Raw genomic sequence first — 14,326 nt, forward strand, 5'->3', positions numbered from 1 at the left:
TTATTCATCCTCGATACTCTAGGGGTTACTATTACCGACGTTATAGAATATCTCGCAGAAAAACTGAAAGCAGTTCTGGAGTTAAAAACCAGACAAATCATAGGCACGCAGAGATTTCCTTTGAAGATGACAGAGAGATCGAGAGAAATGTCTAACTTCAAAGCCACAGTCAACCAAATTGTACCGGTATAAGATTCTTTTGATGTTCATCGAATGATCAAATTACTTGTGTTTTCTATCGTCTTTAGTTTTACTTTGATTTAGTCCAGGGGTGGATATAATGTCAGTGATAATAACCCCTGGATTATCGAGGATGAACAATCTGAATCCCCAGGAGGAAGGTTGAAAGGTTTTTTTTCCTCTCCTCTTGCACTTTTTGAGGTAGTGCAGATGTAAGCTTACAAAAACACAACAAAGTATTTTAACATACAGGTACAATGTATACAGTTTATTTTGAATGATGTTTAACAAAAATAATGGCTTTTGTTTATCCAGAATATGTACACCCCCTTAATGAAGTATGAATCTGTTCCAATCTATGTTTTCATGTATTTCTAAAATGAAAGTAAGATATATTGTCTTACTAGTAATATATGAATATATTAAAGTACATATTATTTTTAAAATGAAATATTTGAACTGCAGCATTTGTACTTATTTTAGAGGTATTCTGATTTTAGAATCTTTTGCACTCACAAAAATTTGTAAACATGTACGGAACAAGATATTGTGGTTGCACAAATTTTAGAGCTAAAATTTGAGTGTGCTTTGTAAAGGACATCACAGGAAGTAGAATTGAGGGACAATGAAATCATACATCCTATCTTTTTTTTTTTTAACCGAAAATCCACAATCTAATGTAAAATAATTCTGTGAGTAAACAATATGAGTTTTATTTAAAACAAAACATGATTATGGATAGAAAAACACCTTAAAACAAAATACGAGTATAAAGGTTTTCCTGGATTTCAGGTCCCCTATTTAAATTTCTAATTAATTTACCGTAATTAACCAACTTTGGTTCCTGATTTATAATAACTTACACAACAAACAATAGAAAAGTCAAAAGGCACCATACTGTCCACATTTTCAAGATTTTGGCACCAAATTTATCATTCTTCACATGGATTCTGATCATTTCATAGAAATGGTCCACAACAAAATAAATACATGTATCCAGAAAACAAATATCAGCTTCAACATCACTGTTATGATGCCAGAATGTACATCAGAAATATAATTATATAAGGACTCCTTTCCGTTTTTCAGGCGGTAATTCAAGTGGTGGTATCATAATCATTTGCTTCCTTTAAAACGGTGTAGGAAAGCTTGGCTTCTTCTGAGCGTAGGTTTTTCATGCTGTAGGTATTTCCTGTAAGACAGAATTAACTGGATTATTGATAGATATACAGTGAACAGCATGTAACAAATAAATATGGGAGGTTTCATGATCCCAAGATGACGTTGGTAAAGAACAATTTGCTGTGTGTTAGTTCTTCTTTTTGGTGATTATGACGTCACAAAAATCACGTCAAAATATTGTTGAAATATGTCAATCACTAGAAGGTGAGACTAATTGACAATAAATCATACTTTTTGGGACCTTGAAACCCCTGTATAAACCAAATATCAAAAGAAACAATACCATAAGTCACTTGCATTTGTTTGGTGTTGTAAACTTAGGTCATCAATACAAATTTTCTTATTCAATATTGTTTTTTAGAAACGTTTATTTTTTGTTTTAGAAAGATAGTGGGCCTAAAAGGATGCAACAAAAAAAATCTTTTTTAAAAGAATTTTGCAACGACAGATCAGAATAAGAACAGAAATTTTGATTTTACTCTGCAATGTTAAAGATGCTCCATCGCCGCTGATGTATTGTAATAAATAAATTCCTTTACTTCATCAGAACTTCATGTGCAATCACTTTGAATTTTTGTTAATTGTGCTATTTGTTACATAGAAATCAATCAGACACTTAGAATATCGTGACCGATGCAAGAGTTTGTATGATACGCCACTTGAAATTTACACAAAACGATTGTTTTTAGCACTGTCTAATGTCACTGTTGTGAATTTATAGTAGAACATTGATGACAGGCATCTCTTAAAAAGTTGGTGTCACTTCAACACAACGAAATATATTAAACTTGAAACATTTATGAGAAGGTATAAGTCAATGACTTCCCGTATCGCGTGTGTAGTTGGAATCTGCGTCCAGCGGATGTACACGGACTCCACACCCGACAAGGAAAACAATAGTGTAAGAGTACGCTCACAATAAAAATACCATTTGCCAGCGGTTGAGCATCTTTAAAGTTGAGTTAAGGGTACTAGAAATTTTAATTTGACCAAGATGTCTGTAATGTTAGAGGGAGGACAAAGCTGATGTTTTCACTAACCTCTGGGTACAAAGGCGGAGTCGCCGGCCTCCATAACCATAGAAGTCTTGTGTACAGTTAAAGCAACCACTCCTCTTTGTAACTGAAAAATCTGAAATCACAAGCTAATGTTAATATTTTACTTAATCCAAGACTGTTTAAAAACAAGCATAAATAAATGTAATTTACACATATTAAAGACAAAATGGACAAGTGGAGTGTTGCCTTAAGATTTTTTCTAACCCAAAGTATATGCCAATTCTTATAGTGTCTGTTAGGTATAAATGTCTCAGCCATCATATAAAATTACGATGAAAAATGAACTCCAAAAGGAAATAAAATCTACCATTGATTAAAAAACAGAATAGAGTAAACACGACATAATGTAGACGTGGAAATTTACGGGTATATTTTTGCTAATTACGCAAATGCCTGAATATTTCCACTGCACTTATAATATATAATCCATATTACCAAGCACCCAAAGTAACATAGCAAAAAATAATATTTCTGTAAGGTATTTACTCCTATATATCGTGAAATTAATAATATTTTTATGATTTCGCAGCACATTGCTATGACCGCGTAAATTTAATCCGCAAAAACAAGAGGCCCAGAGGGCCTGTATCGCTCACCTGGTTTGTAACGCCAAGTAATGATCTGAATACAGGTTCATCGTTTCTTTTCTGAAGGAATTTTAATATTAACCTCTAAATCCCCTATTGGGCCCCACCCCTCCCGCCCCCAGGGGGTCAGAGCTAAAATTTATACAAGTTCTGTTCCCCTTCTTCCAAGGATGTTTATGGCCAAATTTGGTCACAATCCAAACAAAACTCTAGGACAAGAAGTGATTTATAGGATTTACCTCTATTTCCCCTATTGGGCCCCACCCGTCCTGCCCTCAGGGGGCCAGAGTCAAAATTTATACAAGTTCTGTTCCCCTTCCCCAAGGATGTGTGTGGCCAAATTTGGTTACAATCCATGCAGAACTCTATGACTAGTAGCGATTTAAAGGATTTACCTCTATTTCCCCTATTGGGCCCTGCCCCTCCTACCCCCGGGGGGTCAGAGCCAAAATTTATACAAGTTCTGTTCCCCTTCCCCAAAGGATGTCTGTGGCCAAATTTGGTTACATTCCATTCAGAAATCTATGACAAGTAGTGATTTAAAGGATTTACCTCTATTCCCCTATTTGGCCCCGCCCCTCCTGCCCCTGGGGGATCAGAGCCAAAATTTATACAAGTTCTGTTCCCCTTCCCCCAAGGATGTTTGTGGCCAAATTTGGTTACAATTCATGTAGAGCTCTAGGACAAGTAGAGATTTAAAGGATTTACCTCTATTTCCCCTATTGGGCCACGCCCCTCCTGCCCCCAGGGGGTCAGAGCCAAAATTTATACAAGTTCTGTTCCCCTTCCCCCAAGGATGTTTGTGGCCAAATTTGGTTACATTCCATTCAGAACTCTATGACTAGTAGCGATTTAAAGGATTTACCTCAATTTCCCCTATTGGGCCCCGCCCCTCCTGCCCCTGGGGGACCAGAGCCAAAATTTATACAAGTTCTGTTCCCCCTCCCCAAAGGATGTTTGTGGTCAAATTTGGTTACATTCCATTCAGAACTCTATGACTAGTAGCGATTTAAAGGATTTACCTCTATTTCCCCTATTGGGCCCCGCCCCTCCTGCCCCCGGGGGATCAGAGCCAAAATTTATACAAGTTCTGTTCCCCTTCCCCCAAGGATGTTTGTGGACGAATTTGGTTACAATTCATGTAGAACTCTATGACTAGTAGCGATTTAAAGGATTAACCTCTATTTCCCCTATTGGGCCCCGCCCCTCCTGCCCCTGGGGGTCCAGAGCCAAAATTTATACAAGTTCTGTTCCCCTTCCCCCAAGGATGTTTGTGGCCAAATTTGGTTACATTCCATTCAGAACTCTATGACTAGTAGCGATTTAAAGGATTTACCTCTATTTCCCCTATTGGGCCCCGCCCCTCCTGCCCCCAGGGGACCAGAGTCAAAATTTATACAAGTTCTGTTCCCCTTCCCCAAAGGATGTTTGTGGCTAAATTTGGTTACATTCCATTCAGAGCTCTATGACAAGTAGCGATTTAAAGAATTTACCTCTATTTCCCCCATTGGGCCCCGCCCCTCCTGCCCCTGGGGGACCAGAGCCAAAATTTATACAAGTTCTGTTCCCCCTCCCCCAAGGATGTTTGTGGCCAAATTTGGTTACAATCCATGCAGAACTCTATGACTAGTAGCGATTTAAAGGAAATGTTGACGGACGGACGGACGCGGACGGACGACGACGGACGGACGGACGGACGACGGACGCTGCGCCATGACATAAGCTCACCGGCCCTTCGGGCCAGGTGAGCTAATAACAGGCTATATGGTATTGATTTTCACAGTAAATATATGATGACGTACCAGAGTGCCTCGGCTGACCATCTGTATTGTTTTTTCCTGCAGCGGACGAAGTAATAACACCCCAATACCAAAACTCTTTTGGTCAAGTGTGCGAGACATCACAAACGGGTCCTCAGGTGTAGGTGCTTTACCAGAGGGACCCACGAATGTGTCATTATCTTTACTAGCAAACAACTCTGAAAAAAGGTAAATTGATAGTTCTTGAAAGATGCTCTATCACTGACAAGAGAACAATAATCGATGTTTAATCGTGTATTTATATATATTATGTCTAATTTACACAAAAAAAATGATAGAAAATAATTTCTTTTGCTTTTAGTGCATGCGCATTCATTACGTCATTCCATATAGGACATAGTGCCAAGGAATTTTTTTTTTCAGGATGCAATTAATTATTTTTAATATTTTTGTCTGTATCAAAATCAGAAGCTCACTTTTCAATGGTGGAAAGTAAGTAGCTTTTGTAACTAAAGAAAAACTAATTCGTCTACTCTTGTTTTTGATAGAGATATACCATTTGTCAGCAGTGGAGTATCTTTAATACTTTCATGTCAGAAATAATCTACTTCACTTTTTATTGTATATGATACGTCACAGCTGACTTGGCAACCACAAACTTTTAATTTTCATTTCATTTCAACCAATTTTATTGGATAAATCAAAAGGATTGGGCAACAGTCTAGGCCGGTATAAGCCCTTTCCTAAAAATTTTAATGAATACAATCACATCCAAATTACTCACCTACAAACACTTCCTCACCCGTGTCTGGGTTGATCACAAGAAGTTCATCAAATTCTGTCAGGCTCATATCTGATGGAAGTTCTGTGTGCATGGACAGATTCCTCGGAGGAGACTGGCCTTTTCTTCTCTCTAAAATCATTACATGTTATTGAAAAGACTTCATCATGTTATTTGCTGTATACAACTTCACCCAGAATATATATTATTTCAAATTATATAACCCACAACCTACTGCATACATGTATTTAAATCTACAGGGTCTGTATTTTGCAGTTTCGTTAATGGAACCTACCCACAAGGGGTTTAATTTTGCATTACGCTAATTCCTCTAAATGCAATATTTAGAGATCAATACTTAATATTTATCTAAATGATGATGTAGCAATTGTTTCACTAGTGTTTTGAATAAGTGGATTTCAGTAAAATCGTGACTATAGAAAAAATAAACCAGTCATGTAATTTACCAGATAATATTCTTTTTTATAACACTTTCATACTTTTGTGAAATTCAAATATTTAATCCTATTCCAACAGATTCCAAATAGTATATTATATCGTTTTTATAGAATAAATAACAAAATAAGAATTAGGTGGATGTAATACTCAAATCTTCTTCAGATAGAATAAGAAAATTTTCAAAAACTTTGTATTTCAAAACCTTATGATTTTAATTTTTATTTGTTTTCATACTAAATTGGACTTTCAAATTGGCAGATTATTTTTCTTCATACTACTATGAAGAAAAAATCGAAGAATGGTGCGAAAACCAGACGTTATCATGACGTTACAATAGAGACATCAATGTTACATAATGTTTTTGGAAAAAATAATCAATGAAATCATATGTTGATATCAAGTAGTCTGAAAAATCAATTATTAGCATTGATGTCACTATTTTTTAACTTCATCAGGTTATGAAATAAATTTTGTTTGCAAACTTTGGTGACTGCACAGTTTGCTATCAATGCTTAAATGAGAGTTTTATAATTAAAACAAAAATTATACTGTTCAAACAAACTTCGTAAAATTGAACCAATGCAATATCATTTTATCAATGTGGTGTGATTTTGTTTTCTTCATTTACTATATACTGTATGTAAATGTGAATCATTTACTTCATTTACTATATACTGTATGTAAATGTGAATCATTTTCTTCATTTACTATATACTGTATGTAAATCATACAGATTTGAAGAAAATCTCTTTTCCATACATCAAAATGTACTTACTTTTCATTCGTTTATTTACTTTCTTTCGAGCTTCTCTCTTCTGACGCTCTTTTTCTAAGATTTTGGCTTCTTGAGAGGGAATGATCCCAGCAATAACAAAACCGCCTGTAATGAAAACAGTGTTACCCATGATAGTAGCTTACGCAGATAAACAAGAGGTCCATAGGGCCTACATTGTCTAGCCATATTGTTATCTGAGCAACACCGCGAGTAGAGATCGTAAGAATGATGGGATTGTTTCAGATTTCTTATTTCGTACAAAATATGCGTTAAATTATAAATGTAATGCAGCCAGAAAAGAAAGAAAAACATAAAATATGTTTTACAAAAATATCTGACATACAAAAAAAAAACAACAACGCAAACAACATTACATTTGGCTGGATATAGTACTGCATGTTAAATCATGAAGACATTTCAATCATTGATGTTTGCTAAGTTAATAATTTAAACGGTCAATTTTCTATAATTTGATTGAAAGACAAGAAAAAATCCTCCATCTACGATGTGAAATTCTACAACCCCATTATAACAACCTACCCGACTTTCTGTACTGGTAATTCACTCTTTCATTCTTGTGCCCCTCCAAAGTCCGAACTCGTGTCCTCCTTGACCTCCTCAGACCTTCAGGGGGAGAGGGATCAGGTAGTACTGAATTAAAGAAATCAAAATCTCAATTACTAATCAGTCAGTGATATTGAGGCCTCAATAATTAAAAGGAGGACTATTTATAGGGATAGGAGTGTTAAATGGGTAGATTAGGGTGTTGTTTCTCTTGTTTGATTTAATTTCATTGTGGAAACAGTTGAATGTTGGATAATTCAAGGATTTGTAAGTAGAAGGATTCGTGACTGTCTCTTTACACTACCAAAAACCGCTCGAGACGCCTATGAACTGGGAATAAATACCATTTTTCTCAACAACTTGTCTTATCGAGTCAAAAGAAATACCAATGTAAATTTCACAATGTGTAGTTCTTGTTTTAAAGATGGTAGATTTAGAAGAAATGCCTTAAATTTTCATTAAAAAAAATACGAAAGGTCATGAAATGTTGATCCACTTCAGAAAGTAAGACAGTATGTCTGGCACCTGCAAGCTATATCAAAGGTCGGGCCGGAGGATATCAAAGGAAAATCAGTCATCGTCCAAAGTCACAGTCAGTGCACAAACACAAAAGCACTTGTGACATAATTGTCCAAAACTCAAGTGACGAATCCTTCTCACTTATAAATACTTGGTTAATTAAACCCCCATGACTTACTGATTTTGGATTTCTCTGGCATCTGGAACGGTTTGGGTGATTCTGTTGTGGTCCTCTCACAGACGTGTATAGGTGTGGATGACATGGAGATGTACGTCGTCATGTCTCCACCTGTGTAATATAACAGTCCAGAGTTGATGACACAGTATATATACACTTTTTTTGTATATAGTCAACATATGCTGACTATATATATATACTATATATTCTATATACTATATATTCTATATACTATATATATATATGAAATATTTTAGTCCTGCATTAATCAAAGCAGAGTGGACAAATAGTTTTATTTCTATTCTATATTTGCATATTATAGAGTTAGCTGCCCTTGTGGGTAGATATTGATGTGTTTTCACGTATTTGCGAGCGTTGCATCATACTTTTGGCTACCAATTGCCTACCTACCTACAAGGGAGCTAACTCTGTAATATGCAAAGATGAAATACAAGAATTTAGACCCAAATATACATGTTACAGATTGAGGCTCTCCCCCTCCCCTTTTGAATTTATTCAAAACGTTAAAATTCCAACACATCTTTGTGCTGACTAAACTTCTAATGTAATGGTTCTCGAAAATAATACACCGTCAGATCTAAGATTCGCTGAAAGTTTACAAACAAACAAAACATGATAACTTTTCAGTATATCGTACCTGAAATACTGGCGCGTGGACTGGATTTGGCGGAATCGGACGCTAAAAAGATAAACATTATCTTTGTCCATAATCTTATTATAGTATAGTCATCAGAGGTCAATTAAAAAAACCCAGAATGTGGCTCAAAGTGACCATTTTAACGTACTGTATTTGACCCAATCAGCACCCCTCTCCATTTTGAGGCCTCAATTTAATTGCCTGTGTGTAAATAAAGACCATAACTATACAAAATTATTTAGATTTGCAATAATTTCGTCTTATTAAGCACCTTTTCGTTTTTTCAATTTTTTAAACGCTCTGGGCACTCATTCGGTCAAATGCACTATTTACTTGCAGCCAAAATCATACTTATTCATGAAAAAAATAATTTTGTTTTATACATCTACGTGAAAATGGAAAAGAGTGTTATTACTCGTGTTAAGTCCTCCTGACAAGTCCTTTTCTGGCTTACAACAAAAGTGAGGATATTTCTAGTTTATATCTGATTTCCTTGCCTATTGCTACACGGCAAAATATTACAAAGAAATGTAAAACGTAATAACTTACATGACAAATCTGACGGTACATGATACACAGCCTCTGTGACTTGGTGACTAATAGTGACGCGACGACCTTTACTTAAGCTCTTCCTGCCGGGAGCCACAAGGCATGGAGTCAGGTTTAACTGTGACTCAGAAGAAGATTTTGGTGTGGAGCCTAATCCCAGCAACACTTTTGACTTTTTTGTAGATTTTCGTCCCTTAGGAGTGGCATTGACATCCTTATCAATAGAAGACTCGTGCTCATCCTTATCAACATAGCCCGTCACATCTTGAGGAAGATCTCCTCCAAAATCATCATTATCTATTTCATTAGGCATATCTGGTACAGCTTCTTCAATCTCAGCATCATTTCCCTCCTCATCATCTTGATTATCATCCATAGCATCTTCAATATCTGATGTTCTGCTATCTAAAATGTGAAATCAAAAATGTAGATCATTATAGATCATGAGAAGTAATCAGAATTTCATAATGAGTATGTAATATTAAGAAAAGAGAAGATTCTCTGAGGGGTTTGCTTCATTGAAAGAGATATATAAACACCAGTACCAGAGTCTGACGTGGTTAAGCTGCACAAAATTTTCTGCAAAATCTTACACTAAGGTAGACTAGAGATATGGAGACCCAGATTTCAAAAGAAATTTATTTCTTTACAATTAAATCTAGATCTCCTGCCTTCTTCCTTTTTGAGAAAGGTGTTCTAGTATTGAACGACAGTCTCTTTGTAGATGCTATGATACAGAATCATTGTAATTCAATGTTACATAAAATCAGGTGACTGCATTACATGTGAGTACCATACACTAGTAATTACAGTATATAGATTTTAATTTTTTTTTTTTAAACAATATATTTTTATTTTCAAAAACGAATTACAGTTATTTTTCTACAAATCTTGTCCTCTCGCAGGAGGGTTTTCACATAGCATTCTCCTTTCATTCTTTATTTTCAATCAATCAAAATATCTCTTTCATACTATTTCACTTTCTTTCTGTTTGTTTTTATTTTCTTAAGGCAGTCAGAATAATTATTACAATATTTTTTATACATTTCGTATCAGGGTATATATATATAAAAAAAAATGTTCCGGAATATATTTGAGATATCCTACAAAAATTAGGTTTTACCTGCTAGTTGTAGAGATGGCGTGCGTACGTGTTGAGTGTTGCGGTGTCTTAGATACTTTTCGGGTGCTGCGGACTTCTAAATGTATGTATATCATATATTTATATGTGTTGTATGTGAGTATATGTGTTTACTACGAGATAGTTGTGGTTAAAAGATGTTAAAATGTTAGAAATACATTTTCTTGTTCTGACTGCACCACCGTCCACGTGTTCCGTACATGTGTTTGCTGTTATGTATTGCTTTGTTAAATTAATAGACATTAAATGTTTGTTTGTTTTTCCATATTTTTTATTTTGCTTTTGTGTTATCATTATGGTGAGTTTTTGACATTTTCTTTCTCTGACCTTTCTCCCTTCTTTGGCATCTTATATGAATTAGGTCAACGTTAACGGTCAAAGGTCATGTGTTTACATTTTAGTGCGGGTATTATTAATGTAGGCCTACATGTGTACGCGTGGTTTGTGTATAAAGTACAATACTGTGAGATTTTATCTTTTTAACCTAGCAACCATGTGAAAATCCTGGCTAAACATTATGTAAGACCAACGTTAATATTGAAATACCAAAAAATGTACATACTATTTCGTGACTTGGATTTCTCTGCTGACCGCTCTATTTTCTTTTGACGAAATGACACTCCACTGCGAAACATTTCTTCTCTTCTACCCATAGTGACTGCAACAATTACAAAACTGACATTAAAACTTGACTCAATAATATTTTTTTTTTCTTTTCGTTTTTGTAATCTTTATTAAGATCATTATCATCAATTTTTATCATCTTATTCTGTTAAAGTGGTAGTATCTTAATACATATTCATGACAATTCTCAAACTAGCTCACTCAATGAATATTCAAATAATAACACTTTTTTTTAATCACTAGTCCCCCAATCTGCTCCATGTCCATTTGGTAGTTACAACATACTGGCAGTTGGTTAGTGGAATATTATAGGCAACATTAGTTAAAATGCAACAAAGTTCTGCCTTGGGAAGTCATACAAACATAAACACAAGAACTGTACTTACATTCTGATCCAGGTGTAGCTGAGAAGGGTGTACATGAACCTACAATTAGATACAGGACATAGTTTAATACATGTATCAATTTCATCCTGCCAGCCCATACAGTTAAAATTGAAAACGTTAGAGAGAAAGTAAAAGCTTGTGTGCATCACAAAAATGTCATCACCACTGGAGATATACCAGTCCTGAACAAACGTAATCGGGTATCAAGTAGCAGGTGAATTAGTCCCATTGACCCTTACGTCAAATAAAACTAAATTACAACTTAAAAGTAAGTACATCAGAATTATTTTGCTATAAAACGATGAGCTAGGTTTAATGCTTCCCTAATATGACATTCACCTACTGGTGTAATATGACACTCACCTACTGGTGTAATATCACACTCACCTACTGGTGTAATATGACACTCACCTACGGTATGACACTCACTACTGGTGTAATATGACACTCACCTACTGGTGTAATATGACACTCACCTACTGGTGTAATATGACACTCACCTACTGGTGTAATATCACACCACTGGTGCACTACTACGGTGTAATATGACACTCACCTACTGGTGTAATATGACACTCACCTACTGGTGTAATATGACACTCACCTACTGGTGTAATATGACACTCACCTACTGGTGTAATATGACACCACCTACTGGTGTTATATGACACTCACCTACTGGTGTATATGACACTCACCTACTGGTGTAATATGACACTCACCTACTGGTGTAATATGACACTCACCTACTGGTGTAATATGACACTCACCTACTGGTGTAATATGACACTCACCTACTGGTGTAATATGACACTCACCTACTGGTGTAATATGACACTCACCTACTGGTGTAATATGACACTCACCTACTGGTGTAATATGACACTCACCTACTGGTGTAATATGACACTCACCTACTGGTGTAATATGACACTCACCTACTGGTGTAATATGACACTCACCTACTGGTGTAATATGACACTCACCTACTGGTGTAATATGACACTCACCTACTGGTGTAATATGACACTCACCTACTGGTGTAATAAGACACTCACCTACTGGTGTAATATGACACTCACCCACTGGTGTAATATGACACTCACCTACTGGTGTAATATGACACTCACCTACTGGTGTAATATGACACTCACCTACTGGTGACTGATAAGTGTGAATAAGCTGGCTCCTACCATCCATTGACTTTTTAGATAGTGACAGCATAGGCACATCCGAATCAGAGTCTTCTTTCTCATTGTCTGTGACACTCTGTTCAGCAATGGATTTTTTTCCTACTATAACACTTTTTCTTTTATCAACTTCCTTCTCATTGACATTATCCGTGATACTTTGTTCCTTGATAGATCGTTTTCTTCCTTTGACACTTTTTCGTTTGTTAGCAATTTCCTTCTCGTTATCCGTGATACTCTGTTCCTCAATGGAGTTTTTTCTTCCTCTAACACTTTTTGGTTTGTTATCAACTCCTTTCTCATTGTCTTTGATGCTCTGATCGTCAGTCAAAACTTTCTTTCCTCTAACACTTTTTCGTTTGCTATCTTCTTTCTCATTCTCTGTGACACTCTGTTCAGTATTGGATTTTTTACTTCCTCTAACAGTTTTTTGTTTGCTATCTTCTTTCTCGTTGTCTGTGACACTCTGTTCAGTATTGGATTTTTTACTTCCTCTAACAGTTTTTTGTTTGCTATCTTCTTTCTCGTTGTCTGTGACACTCTGTTCAGTATTGGATTTTTTACTTCCTCTAACAGTTTTTTGTTTGCTATCTTCTCTGTTCAGTATTGGATTTTTTACTTCCTCTTACACTTTTTCGCTTGCTCTCTTCATTGTCTTTGACACTCTGATTGTTAGTCAAATCTTTCTTTCCTCTAACACTTTTTCGTCTGTTAGATTTGTTATCAAAGCTCTGTTCAGCTGTCACCCCTCCATCCTGATCAGTAAGCTGCTGTTCCTCATCTAATTGTGAGTTATGACTTTGGTTGATGTTAATAAAACTGTTCCTCTCAACCAATGAATTAGCAGAGTAAGGTGAATTTTCAGTACTAACTACCGGTGAATTCTCCACAAAACCAATGCTGATTTTTTGCTTCTTTCCCCTGAAAATTTTTGCCACCTCCTTGGTCTCATTCACTGCCACTTGTTCTTTTAAGATCTTGCCCTTTGCTTTGGAAACCTTTTTTGGAACGGTTTTACCAGCTTTTGCTACATTTGTTTTCCCACCGACTCCTCGACTTGTTTTTCCCTTTGACAGAGTTTGTTTTAGGGATCCTTTGCCTTTTCTTTCCTTCTCAGGCTGTTTTTTTCTGGACACAGCTAAAACACAAAACAGGTATTTTTTTTAAACTGTCAATGTATAACTTGTTAGCATGTGTGCGTTGGTAATATGTGTGTTTGGAAGAATGCTACAAACATAATTGGTACACATAGCAGCTTACATAAAATATTTTATGTATTAAACACAATATACCTCTTCTTCTGCTTCGAGTCTCTGGAATATTTTCATCCTGCTTCTCATCGTCACTGTCATCAGGTAAGTTTTCCTTCTCACCAGGTAAGTCATCACCAGGTAAATTGTCACCAGGTAGGTTGTCGACTGATATGTCCTTACCAGGAATCCCTACATCAGACCCTGTAACATTGTACACATAGATTACAAACATGGCAATTTACAACAAAACTTTGAGTGGTACCTTACTAAACCAAAGTTCTGGAAATTGACATTCCAATTCTTTTAAACTAAATTTTCATTACTAAAGACAATATTTCAATACAGTTGTAAATTATGGTTAAAATCTAGAGGGATCTACATCAGAGTACTTAGAAAGGAACTTGAACTGTCTTATCATATATCTATTGAATTTGACTTGAAGTGAACAGTCGGGCAAGGATGGCTAAAATCGGTAAAAATGG

At 35.7% G+C, this 14,326-nt stretch overlaps 1 protein-coding gene across 1 annotated transcript in view; it reads right to left on the reverse strand.

Moving 5' to 3' along the window:
• Positions 1-427: 427 nt before the first annotated feature.
• Positions 428-14,326, reverse strand: part of LOC138324741 (serine-rich adhesin for platelets-like) — a 29,246-nt gene continuing 15,347 nt past the window's right edge. The window contains 14 exon segments of the mRNA XM_069269856.1: positions 428-1,372; positions 2,403-2,493; positions 4,810-4,985; positions 5,552-5,680; positions 6,783-6,887; positions 7,323-7,433; positions 8,044-8,154; positions 8,702-8,743; positions 9,251-9,655; positions 10,954-11,049; positions 11,402-11,440; positions 12,556-13,186; positions 13,188-13,729; positions 13,884-14,045. Of these exon segments, the coding sequence (XP_069125957.1) occupies positions 1,278-1,372; positions 2,403-2,493; positions 4,810-4,985; positions 5,552-5,680; positions 6,783-6,887; positions 7,323-7,433; positions 8,044-8,154; positions 8,702-8,743; positions 9,251-9,655; positions 10,954-11,049; positions 11,402-11,440; positions 12,556-13,186; positions 13,188-13,729; positions 13,884-14,045 (2,735 nt within the window). The 3' untranslated portion in view covers positions 428-1,277.

This window comes from Argopecten irradians, chromosome 6, assembly GCF_041381155.1.
Source record: "Argopecten irradians isolate NY chromosome 6, Ai_NY, whole genome shotgun sequence".
Classification (NCBI taxonomy): domain Eukaryota; kingdom Metazoa; phylum Mollusca; class Bivalvia; order Pectinida; family Pectinidae; genus Argopecten; species Argopecten irradians.